This window comes from Rhodamnia argentea, chromosome 2 (genome assembly GCF_020921035.1).
Source record: "Rhodamnia argentea isolate NSW1041297 chromosome 2, ASM2092103v1, whole genome shotgun sequence".
In the NCBI taxonomy this organism is placed as follows: Eukaryota; Viridiplantae; Streptophyta; class Magnoliopsida; order Myrtales; family Myrtaceae; genus Rhodamnia; species Rhodamnia argentea.
The window spans coordinates 18880728-18907631 of NC_063151.1; the positions used below are offsets into that span (position 1 = coordinate 18880728).

The following is a 26904-nucleotide window of genomic DNA, read 5'->3' on the forward strand; positions in this document are numbered from 1 at the left end:
ACCACCATTAATGTCACTCCTGCCCCTTTCCTGCAAACAAATTCAATGCTCTCTCTCTCTCTCTCTCTCTGGAAGACATTGAAGCACTCTTCTCTTCTTCTTCTTCTTCTTTTAGTTTAAACTCGCCACGCGTTTTCAAAAAAGTTTCAGTCTTTCGGGGGAGAGAGACGAGTACAACAGAACTGTGCTTTAGTTTATGTGAGGTTGGAGATATGGGCATTCATTTTACGTGCCGGCGTTGCCTTATCTGTCCAGATTTTCTGGTAGACTTTTTGGTGCGTCTCCTCTAAATCTGGGGGTGACGCAGGGGGACGCGCAGCTGCATTTCTTGCTATTCCTGGTCCACTTCTGCTCCAGCACGGAATTCCCACAACAGAAAAAAAGAAAAAAGAATTCCAGTTCGGTGAGCTGGGATCCTCATTCTTGAGTTCGCTTTTCGATTGGTTTAAAAAGGAGGGTGTCGTTTTGAAGAGAGAAGCTGCATTGTCCTGAGGAAAAAAAAAAAAATCTCATCTGGGGTTTCTTGACATTGAGTGATTTTGCTGTGTTTGCATGCACTGGAATCATGAAAATCTTGGCACCGCTTGTTGTGCTCTGCATGGTTGGAGCAACTTCTGTGTTGCTCTTCGGCTTCTCGGACGCCAAGACTGGCTCCTCAGCTACTGGCAAGTGCTCTCTTATATGTATGGAAGTTTGTTTTACGTAGTAATGTTCTTGTGATATGAACTGTGTTGGAAATTTGGTTTGCTTGATCTTCTTGTCTTCCCTTTTCTGTTGTTCTTGTTGTATATGCTCTGCCTCAATCTCAATAATTTGTTCTTTTGGGGCATGATGGATGTGTGTTGGTTGGATCCATTTGTTGTCGCCTGTTGGCGTTAGAGAAGTTCCTGGTTTGGTTGCAGTGTAGAAGTTCAGGGTCAGACTACTGTTACATGGTGTCGGTCTAAGTTAAATCTTGCCAAAAAGAGGAAAAGAAAATCTGAGTTAAATCACTTGTAGAAAAGGTAGAAATTCAACCAGATTCACAAAGTTTCTGTCTGTCTTGGATTGGTTCTGCTTATCCCCGGTGGACTACGCTATGGCGAGTCATTTTTATCGCAGAGACTTCTAGAAACACAAAGAGACAATCTAATAAATAAAAAGTAAACAACTGTTTGATTTATACCATATCAAAAGATTTAATATCACTGGTTAATCAGTTCAGGAAAATTGAGAGCTAAACTAAACAAAAATGGTTTGTTTACCCCGTGTATCATTTTGGTTCGGTTTGATTTGGTTGTTGAACATCCCTGGTTGGTGTGCAATCAGTTGATGTGATTCCATTCCATTGTGGGGAAGCCAAATTGTTGGGGCTAAAAAAAGTTGAGACCTTGATATACTGTCTCATTATATCTACTAGTGAAAATGCTCCATGGCAAACTCTGGAGTAACGTGCTGTTCTGGGTTTGGCATGGATTATCTTAGATAGTAACATTGCTTGGAGAAATGATACATGAAAAATATGAGCCGAGTACATGAACTTCAAGCAGTTTCTTCTTGCAACTTACGCCCAGTTCAGTGCAGTGGTTCGAATCAAGTCATGTTGAAGTGGTAGCTTGATGTAGCTAGAGAACGTCGCATTGCCCGGTTATGCATAGCATTGCACCGATAGCTCATACTTGTCTCTTCTACCAGTTGTTATGTTGGACTTACGTTCACGTGTCCATTTTCGATTGAAAATTCTGAATCATCCTGTGGAAGAATTCGTAAATATTTCTTCACATAGCCATTTTAGAATCGGAGTGAGACTTACTCTGAGAAGGCCAAAAGCCGAAGAAATCATCTTCTGTTGAAGCTTTCAAGGGTTCATTGTTAAATTGAAGGGGCTTGCTGTACCAAAGAGCACCAAATGCCAGATTGGAGAACAGAATTCCGTCCCTATTCTAGTTATGAACTAGCTCAAAAATAAGATTAAAGAGTATAAACTTTCTGGAAGATTTTGCTGCTAATGTCGTAAGGTCTGATATTTGAAGTGACGTACCTCAGGTTTGAATTCTTTCATCTTAGTCAATCTTTTCCTTAGGATGCAAGAGCAGCCAATGCTAAGTTTGCATTCTCTATCATGTCACAATTTTGATATTGGATCCTGTAGCGACTCATTATTCTTCTCAGTTTGGCCACATTTTCCGCTCGCTATTGTTTAAGTCTTGGCCAGTCGTGCCGACATAATAATTGTTTCACGTCTTAAATGTGTTAGACACTAGGATACCTATTGAACATCAAAATTGCTTAAGCTATTTAATTTATAACCCTTAGCATGGGACCTGCTTTTAGAGCCATTTATGTTGCTAAAGTGTATGGATTCTTGACGTATAATCATCCGTAATTATATTTAACACGAGCAAAATCTTCCCATGCTGATTACCTCTTCTTTGCTCAGTAACTTCAGATGTTGCATCCACCCACCACGTTGATACGATGGTCAATACAGTCGCAGGCAGGAAGTTCAAGGTTTGTGCCTCCACATCTAACACGAACACAAGTTGTTTAAGAGTCATAATCAGTTGAATTTGGCCACAGAAGTTTCTCCAAAGGCGTCACAAATTTTCGAGTTAATCTCTTTCTGAAACCCTGTATCTCAGGCTTCTCATCATTCATGGATTAAGTCTTCCCTTGAAATTGCAGGGCAATGGAAATAGTCTCAACTCTGAGTTGAAATTTAGTGAGGAAGGAAGTGTGAGTCTGGAGGATTACCGACCTGTCGACCCTGCTCCAAGCTCAAAGGCCTCCATAAAGCCGGGACCAATCGTGCATGGAGCTCCTTTTATGCCATACATACCAAAGCCTTCACCTCCAGGTCCGCCTCAGCATGGTGGCTAGTCCGTTAGCCCCACCCTTTGTTCTTGTTCATGCATTTTTATCTAGATGTGCACTGCCTCGCAACTTGGTTGTTTTTTAGGGACGCTGCCTAGCTACTTGTTCATGTTTTCGCTAGTATACATGTGCTATTACCATACTTATCGTTACTAAGTTCCTGTAACTTACACGAGAAATGAGACGCCTGTCCGTTTGGATGATTTATGTCTCGTTGTCATGGCTTGACTCTTGTCACTCTGCGGTTTATATTTGCATTGTCTAACAAATTTCGAAAGGTGGAACTGTCAAATTAATAGATGGGAAAAGCAAACGAATAGCATTGTCTAACTTTTGAATCCTATTCGCCCCAGTCATACCAGAAAATACCGCATTGAGTCAAGAATTTCATGTCTAGAGCTCATGACTCGCCAAAGTCCAGCATTGAGTCAAGAATTTTGTGTCTAGAGCTCATGACTCGCCTGTGTCCGGCGACGAGTCAAGGCAATGTAAAGCCAATATGTGACCGATCGACCCGTATGCTCTCTTAACTTTTGAAAAGGAGTAACAGAGATCAGCTGGGATAACCATATAAGCCTTGTTGTTTGTCTAGTCACGGCCTTTTTCTCGAATTTGATTCTTGGTCCTGGTACTCGTTTGAGAAAAACCAAGAAGCTTCAAACATGAGATCTCTTCGAACTCAAGCCAATCTCATTGCCAATGCCAATACCAGTCCAAATCATGCATTTTCGCAACTGTTTGGCAAGTTGAACTCCGTCGATCTCTCAGGTCTAATTGCATTTTCCTCTCCCCCTTTCCGATTAAGCATGGTTATGTCTGTGTCCTCATGAAAAGGAAAAAGAAAAAAAAATTAACGACACTCGGCGAGCCTCCAGCACGACCTGTTCTTGACATACATCGCGACCCCGTCTCTTGACGGTTTAAACTTTTGATTGAAAAATAATAACAATGATTTCAAGAAAGCAGCATGTTCGGTCAGATCGAAGAGGTTTAATTCTCAACACGTGAATTGATACTTGGCTTCCACTTTCAAGTTTGTGTTAACCAAAGGAACTAATCGACATAAGCGCATGAAAAGATGATCAGTGTCCCAAGCACGTAGGCACACAAGGCTTCCAAAAGCTTTTCATGGGTAGGACTGGAAAGCAGATTTCATTGGAGATAAACTGTGTGAGTAAGAATTGTTGCGCGTTGGGTGATCTGCCTCGTTCATCACATGCACGAAAGGAAATGGGACATGTTATTTTCCAACTTAAAGTGGATTCAATTTAGAAACGATATGCACCCTTTCATAGTGGATCTCTAGCAACTTCGCCCGTCATTTATATTTGGTGGAGGGAAATTACCAAAAAAAGTTTTAAACTTATTGTAATTATGTCAATTTAATCCTTTTTTTTTAAATCTATTCAGTCCTAAATCTTTTACATTTTTGCCAATTTAGTTTTAAACTATTTATATTTATGCCAATTTAGTCCTTCCAGCCAAAATGGACCAAAAATTATCGACATGACGTGACCGGCACCGACGTGGCCGGTTTTTAATTATATTTAATTTTTTTCAAATTTTTTATTTCATTTTTCCTTTTTATTTTCTTATTCTTCTTCCAATTGGCCGCTAAGCTTGGCGACCGGCCCGAAGCGAGAGTCGGTGAAGCTTGCCCTCGCCGATCACCGACCATCAACGAGGGCGAGCCTCATCTAGATCCGGTGAGGTGTGACCTTGCCGTGGTCGGATGAGGTCGGCCTCGCTAGATTTGGGCAAGGCACCACCTCGCCCAGCGCCGGCCCTCCCTTCTGGCCGATCGCCAAGCTTGGCAGCCGGTCGAAGGAAGAACAAGAGAAAAAAAAAGAAAAAAAAAAATTTCCCCTTGATGGGGGAGGAGCGATTTGACATATTTGCCCTGTCAGGCTTGTTTGATGGATTTACATTTTATCTGAATTCATTCTGTAGAAAAGGAAATGACATGTCATTTCCTTCGTTAAGGTGAATTAAAATTTAGAAACAAATTAGAACCTGCTTTCACTAAATTGGACTATTCTGTCCTTCATCATATGCTTCGGTGGTGGGTGGTGGAGGGAAATTGCCCCTACAATCGGATGCACTCCATGCCGAGTCCAATGACTTCGACATACGTTGCTCTGCTCTGCCATGTATATCTAGTTGGAATTCTTCCAATTCATCAAGAAAGGACTGTCATTTCTGCGCTATGATTTTGGCATTTAGTGCCCCCAATCTATTTCGCGACCATGTACTTCATAGACATGAAAAAAGAAACGTGTCCTCTGTTTTGTATAGAATTTGAGCGAGATTAGAAACGAAGAACATCCTTTTCGTGTTTGATCGGATAGATGGTACCAACATTTGGAGCTCTATTTTATGTGCTGTTAACACCTGAATTTTACGATATTTGAGATTTTTGATAGCAAAGAATTTCGTTTCTTGACCTAAAATTTATCTTAATATCCTTAGTACATTAAGTTCATATATATATATATATATATATATATATATATATATTGGTGTGTACAATTAGGACTTTAGATATTGAATTTTCATAAAAAAAAAATGACCAAAGGTTAGCTTTTTTTGTCCATCCGAAGAATTTGACTTTTGGTCGATTAATTAGAGCATCATCAGTTTTTAATTTTTTTTCTGTTAGATGTTTGATTTAGGGACAATGAAACTTGGAGATCTCGAATTCGATTGAAGAAATTTCAACCTCAAGGATCGATCGGCCATCTAAATGATGACACCTGACGATTGCGTCAAGTGGCGCAATCGCACAAATCCCTAGGAAAAACTTAGATTATTCTACTCTTAGCAAGGAGGGAAGCAGCACAAAAGGGTAGAAAAAAGAAGAAAAAAAAAAAAGCTCTTTTATGTTGGCATTCGGACTCTCGCTGGGAGAAGGCCACAAGGAGACCATCTTGTAAGGTTTTCTTAATGTGAGCTCATATTAATTGAGATTGTAATTGCCGTTTTACAGGATTAATTTATCGTTTACGGGATTGATCTAATAAGGAAATATATAAGGATTCTTAACCGGTTTAATGTGAACCTGGCATTGTGTGGTTCGAGTTGAGCTAAGCCTGTGATGAGAGGGGCCTAGCTGAAAACTCTATAAATAGCGCTCTAGTCCCTCATTTAGCATTAATGAACTCATAACAACCTCTCATAAAGAACACCTACAGATTGACATCGTTGAGGGGTTATCTCATTAAGTCGGTGATAAAAAAAGTCATAGAGAAGAAGATTTTGAGCATCAGAACATTGTGATTCCGCCTAAAGTAACGATGGATTTCAACCGCATCAACAAACGACGAATCCCAAATCAGGTGCACAAATTCCTTTAAATCATTATTATGTTTCAAGGTTCTAGCTACGTAGATCCTGGGATTGTTAATGTAAGGTTTACAGCGGCTTACATGCGGTATCAGAGCTTTCCATAGTTTAGATTTGGAACTTTTGATTTTTGCCCGTTTTTGAAAAATTTAACGGATGAAAATTGTTTTTGAGCATATATGTGGGATTGGCTCGACGAAACGAGCATTTCGGTGGGTGGTGCGCCTTCGGAAGAGGCCACATGCGGCCCCATGCGTATGTACGCTCCGCAAGGGCGACGGCGCGTTGCACCACGAGCACACGCGCCCGCACGGGGGCAACAGGAGCAGCTTACGCACGCCCACGTGCGTTCGAGAGCTCCACGAGGCACCTCCATTGAGGCGGTACCACTTCGCTACAGCCTGCTACGTGGCAATCGCCGCCTTGGTCGAGCGCGCTATATGGTAGATGACGTCATCTATGGAGGGTGCGGGTCAACCTGGGCCGTTAACCGACCCAACCCAACCCGGTTTAACTTGAACAGGGTTTTGACCCGACTGTTGACAGTTGACCGATTGGACCAGTCTACGGTTGGATCCGGTGGCCGGTCTAACCGGCTATAGGTTGGCTAAGTTGCTGCACGTAATTTGTTTTGGCGTGTACGTGCGTGTCCGATCTCCGTTTAGGGCATTCTTGGTACCGTTGCACTTGTACGAAGATTCGCTAAATTGTGGTATTTTTATTTTAAATATTTGGAGCTTTTAAGGATTGAAAAATGCATAAAAACCCTACATATGTGCATTTACGGGGGTATTGTTGGCCTTTTTTTTCATGTATTTCCATATAATTTTGGAAATACTAAGGCTAACTCACATGTATATAACCACCACATATAGGATGTGTGCAATATTATTAAGTGTTAGCGTGTATAAGGTTTAACATAGATCATGAATGGAGCAATGTTATTGGCGTCACCTATGATTTTAGGATAAAGTGCCTCCATAATTAAGTCTAAAATCACATGTATATTGTAAATGTGAGACATAAAGTTTATATTCCTAGTATGATAATGTTTCAAAGATTCAATTAAATTGTAACCACCAAAGTGGCACACTTGATTGAGTTTGAGAAATATCGATCTCATATTATGGTGAGATGTTTCCTGTTCTAATGCGTGGTCATACTCCAAAAGGGATACATGTACAACATATGGTTAACGATTGATCGATTCTAGTTATTCATACACCCAAAGGTAGTAATTCACAAAGATTGGAATGTATTTTCATAGCCGTTGTCATGAGAAGAGTTTACAAATGTATGTCATATATTTTGCCCAAATGTGATTATGTGATGATGTATGTAACTTTCCGGATGTGTACTTATGCGGTTTCAAGTTACACAATATTGGTTCTTGAAGGGTCACTTGTATAGCAGATGGTTTGAGGAGTGACTAATCCTAATGCTTCGTACACCCAAAGATGGTGATTCACGAAGGTTGGAATATACTCTCATAGTGGATGTCATGTATAAAGTGCATGTTATGTATTTTGCTCAAAGGTGATTACATGATAATGCATCTAACCCTCAAGATGTATACTTATATGGTCCAAGTTACACAGTACTCACATGATGCTAATTGTATACATTGCTTATTAAATTAGTCACATTCTCTGTAAACGGTAACTCCATTAAGATTGAGGTTCATATAGTTCAAACTTTGAGAAATAGGTAGAGGATTTTGTGTTTGGCCAAAACCGGCAAAAGTTCATATGCTCTTAATAAGGATAAGCCGACAGATTTTATTGTCGACAGATTGAAACCCGAGAAGGCACATTTTGTTGCCTGGGTTAAGAGCAATCGGATTTGCTTATTATCTCTAAAGCGATCCATTCGGTACCACTTGGAAAGTGGTTTGCCAACTAACCGCACTACTATACAGATGATAGAAGCATTAGAAGTTAGAAACTATGTCTCGTCTAATACCGAGATTGTCATACATCCGCAATGACTGTTCAATATGAGGTTGGATGGTTCTGGTGGGATTAAAGATTATGTCATAAGAATGGCGGACACCTAGATTAAGAGGTCTAAAAATCATACTCATAAAGGAATTCATGAAACCTGGTAGTTATAACATCCTTTAATAAGGATGGTGACCATAGTTTCTTTTGGAAGAAGAAATGTCACAAAAAGAAAGATTGCAGCAAATACAAAACTTGGTTGTCTAAGTGTGAGCATGCGGGCAATGATTCTTTGGCTTTGGTTTGTGAATTCAACATATCGGGAGTCCCATCCAATTCGTGGAGGCTAGATATTGGTGCAAACAATTTTGTTGTGCTTACCATATAGAAATTCATAAATCGTAAAAAGCCAAATCAAGATGAATCAAAGCTCACCGTAGGAAAAAAACAATAAAGTTGACGTTGAGTTCGTGAGAGATGTCATTTTAATTCCAGATTCTGGTTTTGATTTGATGTTAAGAATCGCATTTATGGTACCTTCTTTTAGACGGAACTTTATTTCGCATCAAGTTTGAGCATCTATGGTTACTCTTTTGAAATAAAGAAAAACGGTATTTCCGTGTTTTTAAGTCAAATAAGGCTGGGTGCTGTAATATGTCCAATCGATTATACGGATCGTGTTTAACTCCCTATGGTACATGTCACTTCGACGACTAAAAATGTTGATTCCAAAAGATCTTTGCTTGAAGAACAATCTTATGCGTCGTGGCATAAACGACTTGGCCACATATCTAGGAAGAAAGTAGGAGGTTAATAAAGGCTAACATCCTATCTGCTCTTAAAAGTGACATAGAGACTTACGTAGACTGTTCGAGGTAAGATGACTAAAATAAAGAAAATTACAGTCCAAAGTTTTGACCTGTTGGAGGTCATTCACACTAATGTTAGTGGACCCTATATGAAAACCTTGTGTAGAAATTTTTTATTTCAACACATTTATTAATGACTATTCCCGATATATTTATATGTACTTGATTAAGGAAAAGTCCGAGACTTTTGACAAGTTCAAATTTTTTCAGATTGAAGTCGAGAAACAGTTGGGAAAAGTCATAGAGTTTGTCAAATCAAACCGAGGTTGTGAGTATTATGGTAGACATGGTGAAGCTGGACAGTTTAAAGGGCCATTTGCCAAATACTTGAAGGATTCCGGGATAAAGACTTAATTTACTATACTTAGGAGTCCTGAACAAAATAGTGTGACCGAAAAGCGTAACCGCCCTATTAAGCATATGATGAGGAGTATGATTAGTAGAACGAACCTACATGATTCTCTGATAGGTGAAGCTTTCAAAGCTGCTCTTTATCTTCTAAACTGTATTCCCACTAAAGCTGTTCCATTGACTCTTTCGAGTTATGGACTGAACGTAAATCTAGATAAACCATCTAAAGATTTGGGATTGTCCTACAGAAATGAAGTTATATTACCCAACATTAAGTAAGTTGGACTCCGGAACTACTCAGTATTACCTTGTATTTTCACCCGGATCATTAAAGATGTATTGGTATAATCCCAATAGATGTACAAGAATTGTGGAATCACAGATAGCAAAGTCTCTGAAATTTAATGTGGCGGAAAAGGATATCTCGCTACAAACTATTGAGGTTAACGGTACGGTGGGATAAGCGTGTCGTTTTTTCTCTACCCATACAGGTAATCATGGAGCCTGCCACATCACGGATTGAGCTTATTGGAGTTCAAGATCATGATGTTTAGACAAATTCTAGTGAAGTTCCTCAAGCCTCACAGATTCAGGATGAGGTTGAAGTAGCTCAACTTAGAAGATCTATCGGGCATAAAAAACCAACTATCTTGCCGGTCTATATAGTCTATCTAGGAGAGCATAACTATAATATTGGTTTTGTGGTTAATCCACTAACTTATACAGATGATGTTTCTTGTCCTCAATCAAAGCTGTGGTTGGCTGCGATAAAAGATGAGATATAGTTTATGAAACATAAGGTGTTTGGGAGCTCGTTGAATTGCCGAGGGTTATAAGGTCATCGGCTGCAAATGGGTGTATAAGACTAAAAAGAACTCCAAAGGAAGTAATTATAAGTTTAAAGTCAGACCGGTAGTCAAAGGTTTCACTTAGAGAGAAGAAGGAGACTATGAAGTAACATTTTTTCCCAGTCTCTTCTAAAAATTCTTTCAGAGTGACCACGACAACCATCGTCGTGCTCGTTATGGCCACTCGCTTGCCCTCCTTGTGGATAACGAGGGCCGCTTCACCATATCCGGCATCGCTTGCCTTAGTGAGGGGCCACGACCCCTCACCTACAGCCAGCGAGGGCTTCGTGTCACTCCCCTAGGGGCTGGCATGGGTTGCGGTCCTCAACTAGTGGCCGGATCTTTGATCCAAAAAGGAAAAAAAAACAAAATTAAAAAAAAATATGAACATTAAAATAATATTAAAAATTATCTACGTTAGCATCGATCATGCCACGTAAAATGGCCCGTATCCACGTCGTTGATTTCGGGTCAAGATTAGCCAAATAAACTCAATTGGCAAAAGATAAAAAGGTTTAGAACTCAATTGATAAGATTAATAAATTTAGGATTGAATTGATAAAAGTACAACATATTTAGGAATTTTTGGACAATTTTCCCATCAATTGGAGGTAGTCTTTTCCACATGACATTCAAGTATCAATAAAAAAGAATGCCATAACATTATATCAGTAGATTGTTTTGCATTTAAAAAATATCGGACTCTATGTAAATTTCACTCATGCAAGTGTCGGATTACCAATGTAGCTGGAGGTCTAAATTTTTCAATTAAACTCCATTTGTTTCGCGAAAAATGAATAATTCAGAAAACTTTTTTCAGAAACTAATCACTTATATTGTTTACAAAAATAAATGGACGAAATTTTTTTCATCGTTGACGAAAATATTTAGACATTATTTTTTGTCGACAATAAAAAAAATTAATTGGCTACTTGTTTCAAGCGATAAAAGTGGTATTTTTAGAAAAATATTTTTCAAGTGGTTTATTTTTTGTAAAACAAACCGAGCTTAAGGCATATTGAAAAATAGAATCTCATTGAAATCATTAAGAAAATGGATGACTTTTGGTGGTGCGGACATTGACAATTTAATTTTCCTAAAACATTTACTTGAGTGACTCAAGGCATTGAACTTTAATAATGAAGGCTAAGGGTAAAATCGTAATTTCAGTTTTTAAATACACAAATATAGATATATTATTGACTATTGAAATGTAATTGAAGACAAACTTCAGGACATAACAAAAATAAATCTTTTAGTGCATGTGTTGACCTACAATACAGCCAGACCCTAGACAACATGTACATAAGAATGATTTCTAATAATGAAAAGAAGGGGACCGTATGGGCAGGTAATACAGAAATACAAATATTCCACAAACTCGTTTGGCAATAGTTTTCTTTTTCAAAAGGGAGGGAGGACGAGGGTGCTCAATCTCAATATATGGAACAAAGTATTGCTAAGCAGCATGTTTGCAATCTCATCAATTATCCATCATCTTTCCTATGGATTAATTGGGTTCACATGTACTAAATGCATATGAACTCCAATTATGCAGCTCAACATTACGGGCAGCACGGCCTGGAGTTGGCAAGGTTTTCTTAAGTTGAAATCTGCTTTCACTTCGGCCATATCTAGCTCTAGATACTGTTATAAAGAGATTTATGACAAACTTAGACAAGTGGACCAATTGTGGAGTGGCCATAACCTAATTTGGACCGATGGTATCAGCAACCATAATTTTATCGGTTGGCTTCTTCATAGAGATAGCTTCCAATAGCAGAGATCGTATCACGATGGTTACCTTTAGTCGATATCCGGCTCAATTTCTATATGAACCGTTTAGAAAACTGAACACATTCATTCCTCCAGTGCAATTGGATTGGAAGTATATAATGTAGTATCTTGGCACAACATGGGATTTGGCATTCTGTCGGAGGATGCAATGATGAACTCAAATGGATGATCACGCTACGAGGGGTAAAGGTTTGGCAGCAAGGCTCCTCAAGGTATCAATGTTATCAACTAACATATTGCATTTGGATGGAGTGCAACCGCAAATGTTTTCAAAACAAGTCAAATGATATCCATATTATTTTGGCTAAGGTGTGTAAAATTATTAGAGGTAGAGCTTCACTCTACAAAACCATCAGACCTTTCTAGGCTTATCGCTAATGTAGTATTGGCTACTTCCTATCTCCATCTTCTCGCATTATCAGTTCTATTGATAATGTTGGGGTATGCCTCTAAACTTCTGTATTTTATTTGATAACTAATACTTACATTTTATAAATAATTAAAAGTGGGGGCATGCATGCTCAATTCGAATCTCACATGATATTGTCAACATGAGACTACCCCACTTTTGTTTAGTCACTAGCATTACCTAAAAAGAGAAAGATATTGCAGTTTACTTTCACATCACTGTATTAAAATCAGCATGACCTATGTGGGACACTTTCATAAATACTCCTAACTCGTCACTTTTCATGAAATAACATCAGCTTGATCAAGTACCATGCCATTAATCAACAATTCTTCGACGTACACCTTAGTCTGTCTTTTCTCTTGTTTTCGCGTATTGTTTATGCTTCAACAACAATTATGTATGCATTTACATGTCAAAATTTCGTGTTATCGAAAATATTTTTCGGGTGTTAGGAGTTGAGAAAAAGTCGAAATGCGTCCGTAGCACGATTTGGATTATGAAAATGGTGAAAAAGTAGAAGGATATCCAAACACGTCATCACTCGCTTTAATGACCGGCACCTGCACTTCAGTTGCAACAAGAACTAACTAAACTCGGGATTAATTTAACAATCAAGAAACTAATTTATGTTTACAGATTGAGTGCATGACATAAACACATGAACAATTTTATAGTTTGAGCATATATGCGACGTTTGCCTCGTACCTGATCCGGTCTCCCGGACTAGCGAGATACTTCACACCCCGAGGTTTGTTCACCTTGAGTGGATTTTTTTTTTTTCCTCTTTTGTTTCACATGATAAAAAATTTATACATCTTTCCATTGATACATTTTGTTATTAGCGTAGTACAACAAATCTATAATCTAAGTTGCAGTTAATGCACAAAGTGGTAAGCGTAAGCCCTTGTTTAATGATGTCTTTCTTTCGGTTGGGTTGTCTATTATCATTGCTATTTTGTTTGGGGAGGGAGAAACATCATCGAGTGCCATAATCATAGTAATAAAATAAGTACTTAATCAGAAAGCTCTGTTGTATAATTAATGTATCATGCTTGACTCTTTTTTTTTTTTTTTCTATATGGTGTTGCCACTGGAACGAAAGTTAATGTCCATTGCATTTGCTTTTGGTCAATTGGAATATGTTTCAATAATAAGGACAATAGTAAGTTTTGACTATGTAAATCCCTTTTTCTTTTCTCGTTAGTCTTGTTTAGATCCTACTTAGCAAAATCACCTGGGTCGCATGGGAATGAGATTTGGGTTTCTTAAGATGTTTGCTTTTCACATAGAATTTCCGATCATCAACGGAACCTATCTCCCAGCTTCTTCTTGTTTCATATTACAAGGAAGTCGCTAGCCTGACAGTCTGACAGTATTGCTAGCGCGACAGTCCGACAAGATTGCTAGTTATTTCTGACCATATAATCTCTCAATCAATGAGTGATTTAAGCAAAACACATGGTGATAGTGTGTGGATGTACGATTGAAATTATATAATTCCTAACAGTACTATTAGGAAAGCATTTCCCTTTTTTGAATTACTTTTCTTTGATTTACTTTCCTATATGGCTTGCAGACCCTCCCCCTCGCCACAATAAAGAAAAAAAAAGGGAAAGAGAAAAGAAGGAAATAAAAACTAACAAAATTAAAAATCTTTTTAGAAAATTTCAAAAATTGTCCACGCTAAATAGTGCCACGTAGGACGACCGGAGTCCACGTCGGTGATTCCTGTCAAAATAAGTGAGATGGACTATATTAGCAAATTGTTGAAAAGCTTAAGACTAAACCGGCTTAATTAAAAGTTTTAAGACTGAATTGACATAAATTCAACATATTTATGATTTTTTTGGTAATTTTTCCTGCTACATTACCAGCAGGCAGCAACCAAGAATATAAGGCACTGCCCTCGACGAACTCTAAATGCTCAAAGCTCGCGTGTGCTTAAAGAGTTACTAACCAAATAATTTTAGGGCACAGAGCAAAAAATAGCATCATTAGGTATCCGTGACTCATGTTGGTTAGATTTTGTGAACCACTGAGATCGCTTAACCAGCCTTTAACTAACAAAACGATACGCGACTGATCACCAACTTGGTGGAGAAGATTATGATACGCTTCCCATCACAGAACGAACCGTTCCGTAAGCAAGAATCCAACTTTTCTTCTCACTCAGCTTGCTCAGCACAGGATCAAACTCGACGAATCTTTCGACGCTGCCCCGAAACCGTGCCCACCCGACTTCGGAAAATGGACCCCAATGTGCATAAAGTCGCCACGAGAAAGAAAAGGGTACACCAGAAGAGCACACAATGAGACAGCACGGGGGCGAAGCATCATAGAAAAAGAAGCCCTTTCCTCTAATTTTTTTACTTCAGTTTCCACTTATTTTAATGGCTTAGCTTTAATAAAGATTGATGGTCTGAGGTGTGGGTGACCCGTGGTCTCTCTTTATGGTCAGGAGTGGGGCTGGATGGATGGCTGATCCCTTCCTCTTTGGCAATAAAACAGTGGGGATCAAAATCTCAGGGGCTTGGAGGAAAAAATGGGCAGCTTTCTCAATCAACTTGGCAGGTAATGATGATCACTCAATTGCTGCTTTAATCAGAAGGGTTTGCCTTGGAATTGAAATGATTGTAATTGATCCGGTTTGGTTATGTGGTGGGGATGCAGGGATTAGTTTACAGTTCAACCAAATCAAAGCTCCCAAAACTCAGTCAGTTGTAAAATTTTGGTCAGGTGTGGTCTTTGGGGTTTGGTTACTTCTGCTGCAGGCAAGGAGTTAACAACTTGTCCTGATCAAGAAATGAGTTTTAAAGCATGGTTTTTTTTTTCTTCCTCCTTTAGTTTTAAAGGAAAAACATGGGGTGTTTGGTTCTGAGATTTTTTCTTTCTTTCTTCTCTTCTCACCTTGAGTGTCCAAGAAGGAAAGAGCATGCTTTTTCTGCCATTCCATTTATGATCTCACCATGTCTTGCATCTGAGTGTGGAGCTTGATTCAATGATTTTGACATGTAGACCTTTTACCATATAATTGATGTTATGCCTTGTCCACCCATTTTGAGTCTCAATCAGCATTTCTTAAGCTATTGGGAAAAGTTGCACAACCCGGCCAACCTTAAAAAAAAAAGATTAGAATAACACTAATTACGCTAAAATTAGTTCGCCAGATCGGTATATTAAAGGGGCACGATAATTTCTCTTATTTAATATGGATTACGGCTCGCTTATTGTCTATTTATGTCACGTCATTTAGTACGTTATTTTAGCGTTCGTTTGTTTCGCGAAAAATAAATGATTTAAACAATACTTTCCTAAAAATGATAACTTGGGTCGCTTATGAAAATGAATAGCTGAAAAACATTTTCGTCATCCATGAAAATGTTTAGACATAAACTGTTGTTAGTAATGAATATATTTCCACTGACTATTTATTTTAAATGATACAAGCGATTGTCTTAAGAAATTTTTTTTTTTTTCGAATCATTTATTTGTCGTGCAACAAACATAATCTCATTATATCGATCTTAGCCCTAAACTAAGAGCCACTTTTCTTACCATGTTCCATTAGAAAAACAAACAACCTACGACGGAAGGTGGTTAGTAGTTACCCTGCAGAATGACTTGGGTTGGTGAAGGCATCATTACTTGCTAAACCACACACATTTATTTGTTTTCCTAATTACTCTTCCACAACTGCTGTCTGGTCAACAATGGATATCTAATCAAAGTCAAAACGTGTGGAATGAGGTAAACTTTGCAACTAAATCATGATTAAGCACCAAAGTTTCCTTTGAACCCACAAAAGCAATCAGTGTGACTTGAGGTCTTATTAAAGGCGGGTACCGTTCATCATTGGCAAAGGAGGGCTCCCCTTTATCTCTTTCCTAAGATCCAATAACTTTGTCACCCTTTGCTTAATGGGGATGCTAGTGACCCCCAATTCTTAGATTTTAATGGAGTTTTTGACTACGAAATTCGGGGGGTGCGAAGATTCGGACGCGAAAATCTCCAGTTCCGATACCCACTTGAAGTTTAGAGTGCGACAATTTTATCCCGAAAATGAGATATTAATCTACGGCGTGGAATTCAATTTTTTTTTATATATATATTTTTAGTAATGTTGTGCTTGTCAATCTTTGTTAGAAGAAAAGGAACTATAGAGGATTGAGCAATGAGATAGTTAATTATAGTCAATGAGCTACTCATTTGCATAAGCATAATAATTATTTTTTTTTTGTCACGTTACCTGGGTTTCCTTTTCTCTTTACTAAGATTAGAAGTTTGTGAGCCTTTGCTCCATAATGGTGCTAGAAACTTTTTCGAATTTTAAATCTAACTTGGGTTTTGTCATTAAGAATTCGTAGTTTTTCCAAGAGAATATAATCATGTGGAATCAAGCAATTAAATGATCCATAGCAGCAGCCTCATCTTGACAATATCAGCTTTATTAATGGGATTCGAGATTCCATCCTCGAAGAATTTAGTAATTTTTCCGATCGTGCCACCGAGTTACGAGCGATAAGAATTGTGTTTTGATCGTATCTTCCATTGTATCTTTTACTATATTATCCAACTTACCTTTTGGCCGAGGTGGTAGCGAAAAATTCGGAACCTTTAAGCTATAATGGCTTCAAAAGGCTTTTGATTATGCATCGTAAGGAAAATATTTAGTGTTGACCCACGAAAATAAAATTGAAGCTATTATTGACTATACATCGAGCACTTTTGTAGGTTGGCACTTTTGTCATATCTCATTATGTCTGTGTTGATAATTCCAATCACCATTAGGATGCCACAAGCTTCAACCAATGCAACTAGAAATTTAGCATATTTATAATTTTTTTTTCTGAAAATAAGACGAAAGCTAAATGCTGAAAGATCAAAATCTCATGAAATTGCTTAATTGGGATCTACTATGCCCCCAAAACGACAAGCTAAAGAAGATAAAAGCTGGGTCGTTTTTGTCGGTGTCCAATCTATGCAAAAAGCCCTCCCTTGATCTCATTTTGCAACGGAATTTAGACTTTCTGTTTTCTCGTGAATATTTTTGTTTTTACTTTTTTTTTAAAGTTCACACTCCGTTGCGGGATATATACATAACATAAACTTAAATCAAATGAATAAAAAATTATTAGCATAGTGATAGATTTTATGGAACCACTATTAATCTTCGGCTCTGATATTATACGAGTTTTTGTAAGATCACAGTTAATTATTTTAAAGTCTAAATTGTATGATTTATTTTAATATATGAAATCAAGGAAATTGATGAAAATCAATCTCTTTTTTCAAAAAGAAAAAGAAAAAGGAATCGTGCTTTAAAGACATGGGGGTTGTCGTTACTCGATAGCGTAACGTCTCTCCGAAGATTCACACGACTCGACGACATCCCATTCCCTCCGCGAGCGTGCAGCCACACACTATTCGCCACGTGTCCTTCTGCCCCCGGGCTTCTTCCTAACTTCCCGAAACTACCCTTACCTACGCACCTCGCCGCTCTCGGGCGCCAACCTGAATTCCCCCTTTTGCCCCTGCTCCCGTGCGTCAGCAGCACCCGCGGCATGATCTCGGTCCTTAAACTCGACAGTTGTGCTCTCAAAATCTCGCCTTAAAAAACCACTTCACTCCACACTCTCTCTCCCTCCCTCTCCCGGCCAGTCGTAACGGTCATCTCCGATCTTCCACTTTCTCTCTCTAGAACGCGATTTTACCTCGATCCTCGTGAGGAAATTCCTCTCTTCAACACCGACATTCTGGCAGGATTCCTCGCGTTAATGGCTTTTGGCTTTCGCGCTGGAGTCGGTTCAGCTCTCCTTTAATGGCGGTTTAATTGCAGGAAATTGTGGTTTCTCTTCGCGTGTGATTCCGACCGAGGCCGGCTTCGATCGCACGCGATGGTAGCTGCAGTATCCGCCCCGGTAAACCCTAATAAAGCGGCGGCGCTGGCGCCGGCGGCGACGACGAGGAGGGCGACGGCTCGAGGAGGAGGAGGCGGCGGCGCTCGTGCGAACCATTCGAGGCCTCCTCTGTTGCCTTCCGAGCCGGACAATGCGCTCGCCGCTCGCCGACCTATGGGCCGAGAGGTCACTTCTCGCTACTTGTCCTCAGCTTCCTCTACCACGTCTTCGTCTGCTTCGTCCACGTCCTCTTCCGCGTCGTCTTGTTCGTCCAGGGGGTGTCCGTCGCCTCTGATTTCGAGGACGGCGGCGATGACGCCGAGCTCCGCGGCGGCTAAGCGCTCGCAGTCGGCGGAAAGGCGGCCGGCGACGCCCCGGCTGAACAAGGATGGTTTGAGGGGTGGTGGCGGTGCGAAGGGCGGTGAGTTGACCGCGGCGCAGAAATTGCTGCTCACCTCCGCTCGGAACTTGTCCGTGTCGTTCCAGGGAGAGTCATACTCGCTTACAGTCAGCAAAGCGAAGCCTTCGCCGGCTCCGAGCAGCACGGGGAAAGGGACTCCGGAGAGGCGGAAACCCGTGGCTGCAGCGACTCCGCGGAGAAAACAATTGGAGAATTCGAAGCCGGTAGAGAAGCAGAGGTGGCCAGGAAGGTCGAGGCAAGGGAATTTCATGAGCAGGAGTGTGGACTTCGGTGATGATAGGAGGAGGACGGGCGGATCTAGGGGGAATGTAGTTGGGGCACTGCAGACATCAATGATGGTCGATGTTCGGGCTTCTCGTGATGGACGATTGCCTGACTCTGATTCAAGTGATCACGTGCTGGGAAAAGCTAACGAGGTTGACGTGGAAAGAAATTCAGGTTTGCAAACCAACGGACGCACCGACTGTAGTTCTTCTGATAGTGAGAGTTTGTCTTCTGGTAGCACTTCAGAGGTTCAGGAATGTGGAAGTGGACAAGGGCAGCATGGGCCTAGGGGAGTTGTGGTACCAGCAAGGTTTTGGCAAGAGACAATTAACCGGATGCGACCCCAGCCAGAGGATGGCACGCCGCTGTGGACTGGCCCTGTCCTAAAAATGTGCTCAACACCAAAACTTGTCGTGCCTAAGAAGCCTGGTTTCGGTAGCCCAGTCTCTTCTCCGAAAGGGATTTTGAGTTACCGGGGACAGGCATCTCCCGTTCATGGGGCAGTTCGACCAGCATCGCCAAGTAAACTTACTCATTTGGCAGTATCAGCAGGAACTCCTCTTGATGTTAGTGCGAGCAATATACCTTCCATCTTGAGTTTTGTTGCTGAGGCTAGGAGAGGGAAGATTGGGCAGAACCGTATAGTTGATGCACTTGTTCTGAGACTGCTGCACAACCATCTTTTGCAATGGCGTTTTGTGAATGCCAGAGCAGATGAAGCACTGTCTGCCCAGACATTACACGCAGAGGTATGACTACTTAAGCCAAATTTTTTCCTGAAAGGGTGAGATTATTAATATGGACTGCTACACATTGAAATGCCGCATTTCATCATCTGTAAGTGGTTTTAGTAGGTTCAATCAAAAGGGCGCTATGTACATCTAAAAACTTTTAGCTATTGGTTTATGCTGAATTTTGTGTAATGGATTGGTCATTTCAGATTATTTATCAGCAATGTCGAAAGTGAACTTAATTGATTGTCATGCATAAGAAGTGTAGGGTCCATAGACATGCATCAAATGAATTTGATTGGGGCAGAATTTTGTTTCTGGATCTTCATACTTATTATATGGAAGCAATGTATGGAGAGAGGTTGAAGAAAATGAATTGAAGAAACAGGGGACATGGCATGTTATGTGCTTGATGATGCAAGATGGCTTTTGTATGGATTGCTTTGGCCCCTACAACCCCCTTTTGTTCGAAGTTAAGATCAAGATGGAAGGGGAAGACAATAGCCAAACCTAAGATTTATATCTTGGTCAGGCTGGATCTCCACCAAGCCAAACCCGTGTTCTTTTATGTTTGTGCGTAATTCTCCATGGAAAAATGCCCCTTTGTGACTCGGATATATGGTGGATCTATCATAATGGTTGCATTGAGCTTCTGAAAATGTGAGGCAAACTGGTTGCTGGTTAGTATTTGAGCTTGTATGCGTGATTCGTCCATGAAATTGCTCCATGGATTGAGTCCATGGTGCTTATTTAGAAGTTTAAACGGATGTAATGCCAATATCTTGCTGATAGATTTGGGGAATCTATATATGTTTATGTAGTTTAGACAATACAGGCACACATACACATATAGGCAAATAAGCTGGCTACAAATGTAATGTTTGAGGGTCACTTAATGGATGTCGTCTCATCAACAAAACAAAGGCCTCTATTGAGCATCACTATTAGGGGCACGAGATTGAATGAGGAATCCATTTTAAGATGTTTGTTAAAGTTGTCCCACATCGCTTAACAACGGGTCCTATATGCTATTTATATTCATGTGGTCTCCCTTTACTTGTTAGCATAAGCTTTTGGGGGTGGATTTTCTAGCATGGTATCAGAGTTATTGTTGTCCCTTTCACGAATGTGCGTCCACCCCCCATTGTCTTAAGACATTATTAATGTATGTAATGGCATGACACTGAGTAATTTAAAGAAATTCATGTGTGGTGCATCCGTTGGTTCTCCTGAACACACCTTGGAATAGGGAATCTGGAAGGTGTGCAATTCCTCCAGCCTCTTGTGTACTTGAGACATGATCTACTAACAATGACTGCGTCCGTTTAGCCTAATTGTGTTATACCTTGCTTCTCTATTCTTAAACTTCATTATGAGTTGTGTTAGAACCATGCATGGTTTTCTCAACAGTTCAATGTCTGAGGAAGCACTTATGTCCCTTTCATGTTGTGTTTTACCAGAGAAGCATCTACACTGCCTGGCTGAGCATCTTCAAGCTGCGAGAATCTGTTAAAACCAAAAGAATCGAGTTACAGTTGCAGAGGCAAAATCTGAAGTTAACCTCTGTTGTCCATGGACAAGTAAGATCCACTTGTAGAATAACTGTTGTGGTTCAATGTAGCCCACATGGATCCATTTATCAAGCTTGAAAGTGGAGGGGCTAGCTTGGAGAAGTTGTATTAGTGCAGATTTCAAAAATGTATTGGGTGAACTGAGTATTGTGAACTTTAAATGGTGTTTGAATTTGCTTATGTGATTAACTCTTAGCTCGTACTTTTTATTTTAGCGTTTGAATCTTGACTTTTAGTTGGATACTGAATAAATCTTATAAAGAACTGAATATTAGTATGAAATAGTCAAAGCATATTAGTTTCCTATTCCTTGCATAACTTACGGAATGACTTTTGTGTATGCTTGAGCGGAAAGAAGATATGTTTACTGGTATTTACCTCCGTCTCCTGTAAGTTCTAATTTGATGTTTACGCTCCTGGAGAACAGATTAGATATCTAGAAGAGTGGGCTTCAATAGATCAGGACTACTCAAATTCTTTGTCAGGAGCCACTGAAGCCTTGAGGGCTAGCACTCTTCGCCTTCCCGTCATTGGTGGGGCAAGGGTATGTGCTAAAATTTGTTACTAACTCCTCACAGAATCATTGCTTTAAATGGGCATTGATACAGGTTAGTGACATTCTTTGATATTCAGGTTGACATCCAGAAAGTGAAGAATGCTATTTCTTCAGCAGTTGAGGTGATGCAGGCCATGGCGTCCTCCATCTGCTTATTTTCATCAGAGGTGATCTTTCGTTCCTTATAAAAATAAGTAATTTTGCGTTCCAATTTGATATATAAGTCTCTGTTTGGTGATGCTTTCGTATGAAGTAGAAGAAAATCTTGAGGACATGGTACTTAGTGCGGAATGAGGATTTATTTATTGGGGTTTGTGTGCTTCACCTCTCTGAGGGAGAGAGTCCATGTGCTGAGGGATCTCCTCCTTATTAGTTCTTATAGTACTCCTATATGAAGTGGCATGATATGCTTCTCCTTATTTCTTAGCTTAGTTGCTAACTTCTTGTGATAGGAGTTTGTTCCTCTGAACATTCTGCTATTTCACATACGGTCTTGTTAAAGTATGCTTTACTTGAAATAATTCTATTTTCCATGACATTGATTGTGCATAACACGAGGCAAAAATAATACATTGGAAACCGTAAGTTTCTATGATTGGTTGTTTAACAAGTGCATTTGGGACACTCATTAACAAATTCTTCATAAAACATAGAATAGAGCATAACTGCAGTTAGTTGACATTTTAGAAAATTATGACTGTCACAACTATGGTTTAACAAAATTGTGGTTTTTGTGTTGTAATATCTTACTTCTGGCCATGTTCCCCCTTTTAGTTGGTGGGGTTAGTTCAAGTGTATATAAATAGAGTGAGGATTCTGCTTACTTCTAGGCATAAATTTAGGATGACTCTTTTTTTTTTGTACCTGAAAAGAAAATATGTTTCTTCAATACTGCAGCATTAGTAGTGCTTTCTCCATTCCTCACTGTAGCGTGGAGTAAAGTGCAATTGGGTGATTTATTTGAAATGGTAAATTAGCATGCTTTTATTGGTGAAATGATACCAGTGGTCCTTCTACATTAGCTCCAAATTAAAGCATTGCTATATTTTTTTGCTGGTTCAAAATGGTCCCTTACTTTCTAAAAATTGTCACCATTAGTGCTCGATTAAACTTGGCAACCGGGGTGCTGGCAGTTGGAAAGCTAACTGAGGTGGCAATCTGAGTACACTTGTCGCGCTTTTATTGGTACGTTTGTTGTTGATGTGGCATACAATTAAGAAGTGAAAAAAAAGTTCATGTACAGTGGACAAGCCTGGTACTGCCAACCCAACGGCGACCGCCAACCATCTTGGTTGCCTGTCCATGGTGACCACTGTGCCAGTGCTTGTCGCGTCTGTTTCAGTGGTGACACTAGCACAGCAGATCAAGATCCTTGATCTGGATCTCGGTTGCTATGCGGTCATTGCAACTGTGGTCGCCTGTCAAGGCCGACCAACATCATGGTGTGTTGCCATGGTGGTCTCAAGTCCAGCAGCCACGCACAGAAAAGTGGGGCACAAAGCTGGTGGAATTCTGAGGAGACCAGCCTAACGGTGGTCGCTTGAGTTGTGGGACCACTATGACGCGGTCACCCAGCAACACCTATAGTGGTGTCACCTGTCGCTTGTCAACGGCGACCACAGTGACAGTGGTCTCAAATCCAGCAGCCACGCACAGAAAAAGGGGGCACAAAGCCAGCGGAAATCTGAGGAGACCACCGCATCGGTGGTAGCTTGAGTTGTGCGACCACTATGAAGTGGTCGTCTAGCAACACCAATGGTGGCATCGCCTGGCGTATGCAGCTCTTATATCTATTTATTTTATTATTTTTGCTATCGCAGAAATGAAAAAACGTGGTTCATAAATCTAGGTCAAATCCAAGTCAGCTTTTTTTTTAAATGGAAAAGTACGTATTAGTTTTTAAGGGGTCAGAAAAGAAATCTGTCACAGGAATGGCACTTTAAAATAGGACAGTGACCATTTTGAGCAAAAAGAAATAGAAGGTTGGTTTTGAATTTTGGGTAAAATTAGAAGGACCACCAATACCAATTCACCTATTTTATCAATTCTGGCTCCTTTAGTTGAGCACTTATTTATTGATCTCTTCTTGGTAAAATATATATCATCTCTGATAGTTAGGGATGGCTAATCTACTCTTATGTGTTGGCTGAGCCGATTGAGTACCTCTCTTGAGAAACTTGGTGAGCTTTTCTCTTGCATGTGCCTGGGAAAACTTAATCCACTTATAGGGACAGTCAATTCTTACTTTCAACTCCACCAAAAGCAGCTTCAACTTTCCCGCACTTTAAAGGGGACCTCTCATTTTTGTTTATAACCTAGACATTTGTGAGGACCTTCGCTGATGAAAACTGCTCAATGAATTTTGCCCCGCACACTGTCATGGGCTGGTTCTCTCCTATTGCTATTTCTCAGACGTCTGCAGTGGCCTTCAGCTTAGATAAAGTTCATGTGAAACCAACCATTCAGCAACTCATGAGATGACTTTCTATTCTTTTGTGCTCATTTGTCTAATTATAAAATTGTTGATAGGTTGGGAATGTTAACAATCTTATGGCTGAACTCGCGAGGGCTACATCACAAGAGCGTGCGGTGTTGGATCAATGTAGAGATCTCTTGTCAACGATTGCTGCCATGCAGGTAATGTTAGTCGAAATTGTTTTATTTCCTATATGTGGAATTTGGAATTGAACTACATTGATGATGATGCTGGACTCATATTGGTATGTCACAAGCCCCCCAGTGCACTTATAATAGTACGCAGCAGGAGTAATTATAACAATAAGAGAAGAAAGAGAGAGAGAGAGAGAGAGAGACTAACCATGAGTTAATCCTATGGTCTCCTTGCCCTCTTCCTGATTTTTGAAACTAGCCAGTATCTAGACTGACTAATTGAGTTAATTGCCAGGTAAATGAAAGTAGCCTCAGAACACACCTTTTGCAAGTACAATGTGCACTCTCAACCTCAAGCATTACTGCAGAAAAGTGACGCTGATACATTTTGAAGCTAACATCTCATAACAGTACTATGCTTCGATTTGGCAATTCGGGGGTAAAAACAGCATGGAACATTCCGTTTTGGCTTCTGAAACCAAAGAGCGTAACTTTGGTCTTTCTTTGGGATCATCCTTGGGAAGGAGAAGGCATGTGGCGATGGGCATTATGAGCGTGCCAAAGCAAGGACAGTGGTTTGAACATCTAGTCTAGGTTCTATACGGATCATCTATAGGTTAGAAGGAAGTGTATATAAGCGATGTTTCCTTTCATTTTCTAGAGCCAGCATGGGAACAGAAAAAGAATGGAGAAGAAGTACGGACTTGTAGTCCGTTGCTTCTTTTTCTGCTCTCTCGTGTAACTTGCCTCATAGATCTTCGGCATGTTTTGTAAAGCATATATAGTAAGTCCATTGGGAAGTTTCAATCCTATAAGCATGTTGTGCCTATAGTCTTTGGAGGCAATCTCTAATTGTATTAGCGGTTCTAATCACTTCGTAGTTTCGCCGTGACGGAGGCCATAGATTTTCATTTACCTTAAAACCTTTCTGATTGCCTTTTGGAATGTCATAGAACCATCGACATGAGTAACATCTTGCATGCTACATCTTCGCCGGTCGATACCCTCAGATGCATGCATTTGGTCATCAGTCAATTCTGGCTACCGGTTTGGGTCGTTTTTACATGATGCGTCTGCTTTCTGGCGTTTCTATATATTTGACATTTCACGAGGTCAACCTCGTGTAAAGCCGACTAAGGAAAGGTGCCCTCTGGACCGATGATAAGATACACCTCCTGCAAGGCTTAATGGCCTTAGTTTGCTGGAGAAGACAGAACATAAATGAATCCATAAAGTTGTTTTGATCAAGTCTCGTTTGGAATTTGTTGTACCATTTTACAAAGTGGTAATCATCTGATATTCCTGATGTTATTCTTGTCCTACTATACAGAGCAGCTGACAGTCTTCTTGCACTTGAATTTTTTTTTTTTGGTTCGAAGCTAATTTACATATAATTTCCTCCAAAAACTTAAAAAATATCATCTAAACTAGAAACAAAATAATATGATAAATCAATATATGCTCGCATATGTGACTAATTGCACATTTGCAAAAGCTTTCGGTGTTTCATTTGAAAATCAAAATCAAATTCACGAAAAAGGCAGAATAAAATAGAAGCCGCTCTAAAATAGAATTAGGTTTCTGAAAGAGCGGGGATGTTTTCCACGTTTTTGGCACGTGCTCAAAATGTAATTTTTTTTTTTTTTTTTGCAGATTACTATGAAATTAATATGTGGATGTGTGTGTGTGTATTTTTTGACGTGGAAAACGTGCGTTCCGCCCGCCAAACCAGAAGGGAGGTGCCAGTCAAGTCTTGACGTCGCCGTACGGTCAAAGGGTACAGAGAACTTGGCCCGGATCTGATCACTGAGAAGGTTCCTAAGCGTAAAAGGAATCTCTTGCCGTTTTCCATATATGGAGCCGCACCTTCGCACAGTAGAAATAAGAGGTTGTCAAAAGGAGGAGGAGGAGAAAGAGTTCCGTCAAATATGTTTCGATTAATTTTTGTTATTATCGGGGTATCTCAAAAGAAACCGACTCGCCAAATTAGTTAAACTTTAACGGTCCTCTTTATGGTTTTCACGTGATCAATAAATCAACTCCTAATCCGTATTAAAAGGCCGTAAGCCCATACCAACAGTAACTTTTGAACGAAGACGGGGCATCCTAACTTGCCCCTGCCTGCCCATAAAAATGAAATAATAGTTTATCACGTCAAATTAAAAAGGAAAAGAATGACAATAATTGTCCGGGTGCCTTCCGCTTCTAAATAGGCCACTCATGCGGTCAGCAAATCGCACCGTACTCGTCTAATTCGGAAGTCCAAATACAATTGCTAAAGTTCGGGACAGAATCGGCGGCTTTAAAAAGTTCAAGACACACTACTACGTGATCTCAAAAGATGATAAGAAGAACGGAAAAGGATTTGGTCACATGAACCGTCTCCTCACTTTTCAATTCGATGTCCTGTGGCCTACCAAAGCCAACCCAAAATTGCCGACT

The 26904-nt window shown here is 40.0% G+C and overlaps 2 protein-coding genes and 1 long non-coding RNA gene across 4 annotated transcripts; 2 read left to right on the plus strand and 1 right to left on the minus strand.

Moving 5' to 3' along the window:
• Positions 1-26: 26 nt before the first annotated feature.
• LOC115739576 lies at positions 27-3161 on the plus strand. Of its 2 annotated transcripts, none has more exons than XM_030672735.2 (3): positions 27-665; positions 2429-2490; positions 2665-3161. In XM_030672735.2, the coding sequence occupies exons 1-3, from the start codon at positions 566-568 to the stop codon at positions 2857-2859; spliced, it is 357 nt and encodes a 118-aa protein (XP_030528595.1). In that variant the 5' UTR covers positions 27-565; the 3' UTR covers positions 2860-3161. The 2 variants fall into 2 exon arrangements, with proteins under 2 accessions (XP_030528595.1, XP_030528594.1); XM_030672734.2 differs by having other exon boundaries at positions 28-665; positions 2420-2490.
• LOC125313763 lies at positions 76-21473 on the minus strand. The gene is made up of 3 exons (XR_007197346.1): positions 21352-21473; positions 12394-12400; positions 76-86 (listed from the first exon to the last, which is right to left on the minus strand). It is a non-coding gene; the product is annotated as an uncharacterized LOC125313763 (long non-coding RNA).
• Positions 18003-25274, plus strand: LOC115739486 (QWRF motif-containing protein 2-like). The gene is made up of 6 exons (XM_030672593.2): positions 18003-19743; positions 21186-21305; positions 21724-21840; positions 21930-22019; positions 24382-24489; positions 24758-25274. Exons 1-6 carry the CDS (start codon positions 18307-18309, stop codon positions 24836-24838), a joined length of 1953 nt encoding a protein of 650 aa, XP_030528453.2. The 5' UTR covers positions 18003-18306; the 3' UTR covers positions 24839-25274.
• Positions 25275-26904: the final 1630 nt, after the last annotated feature.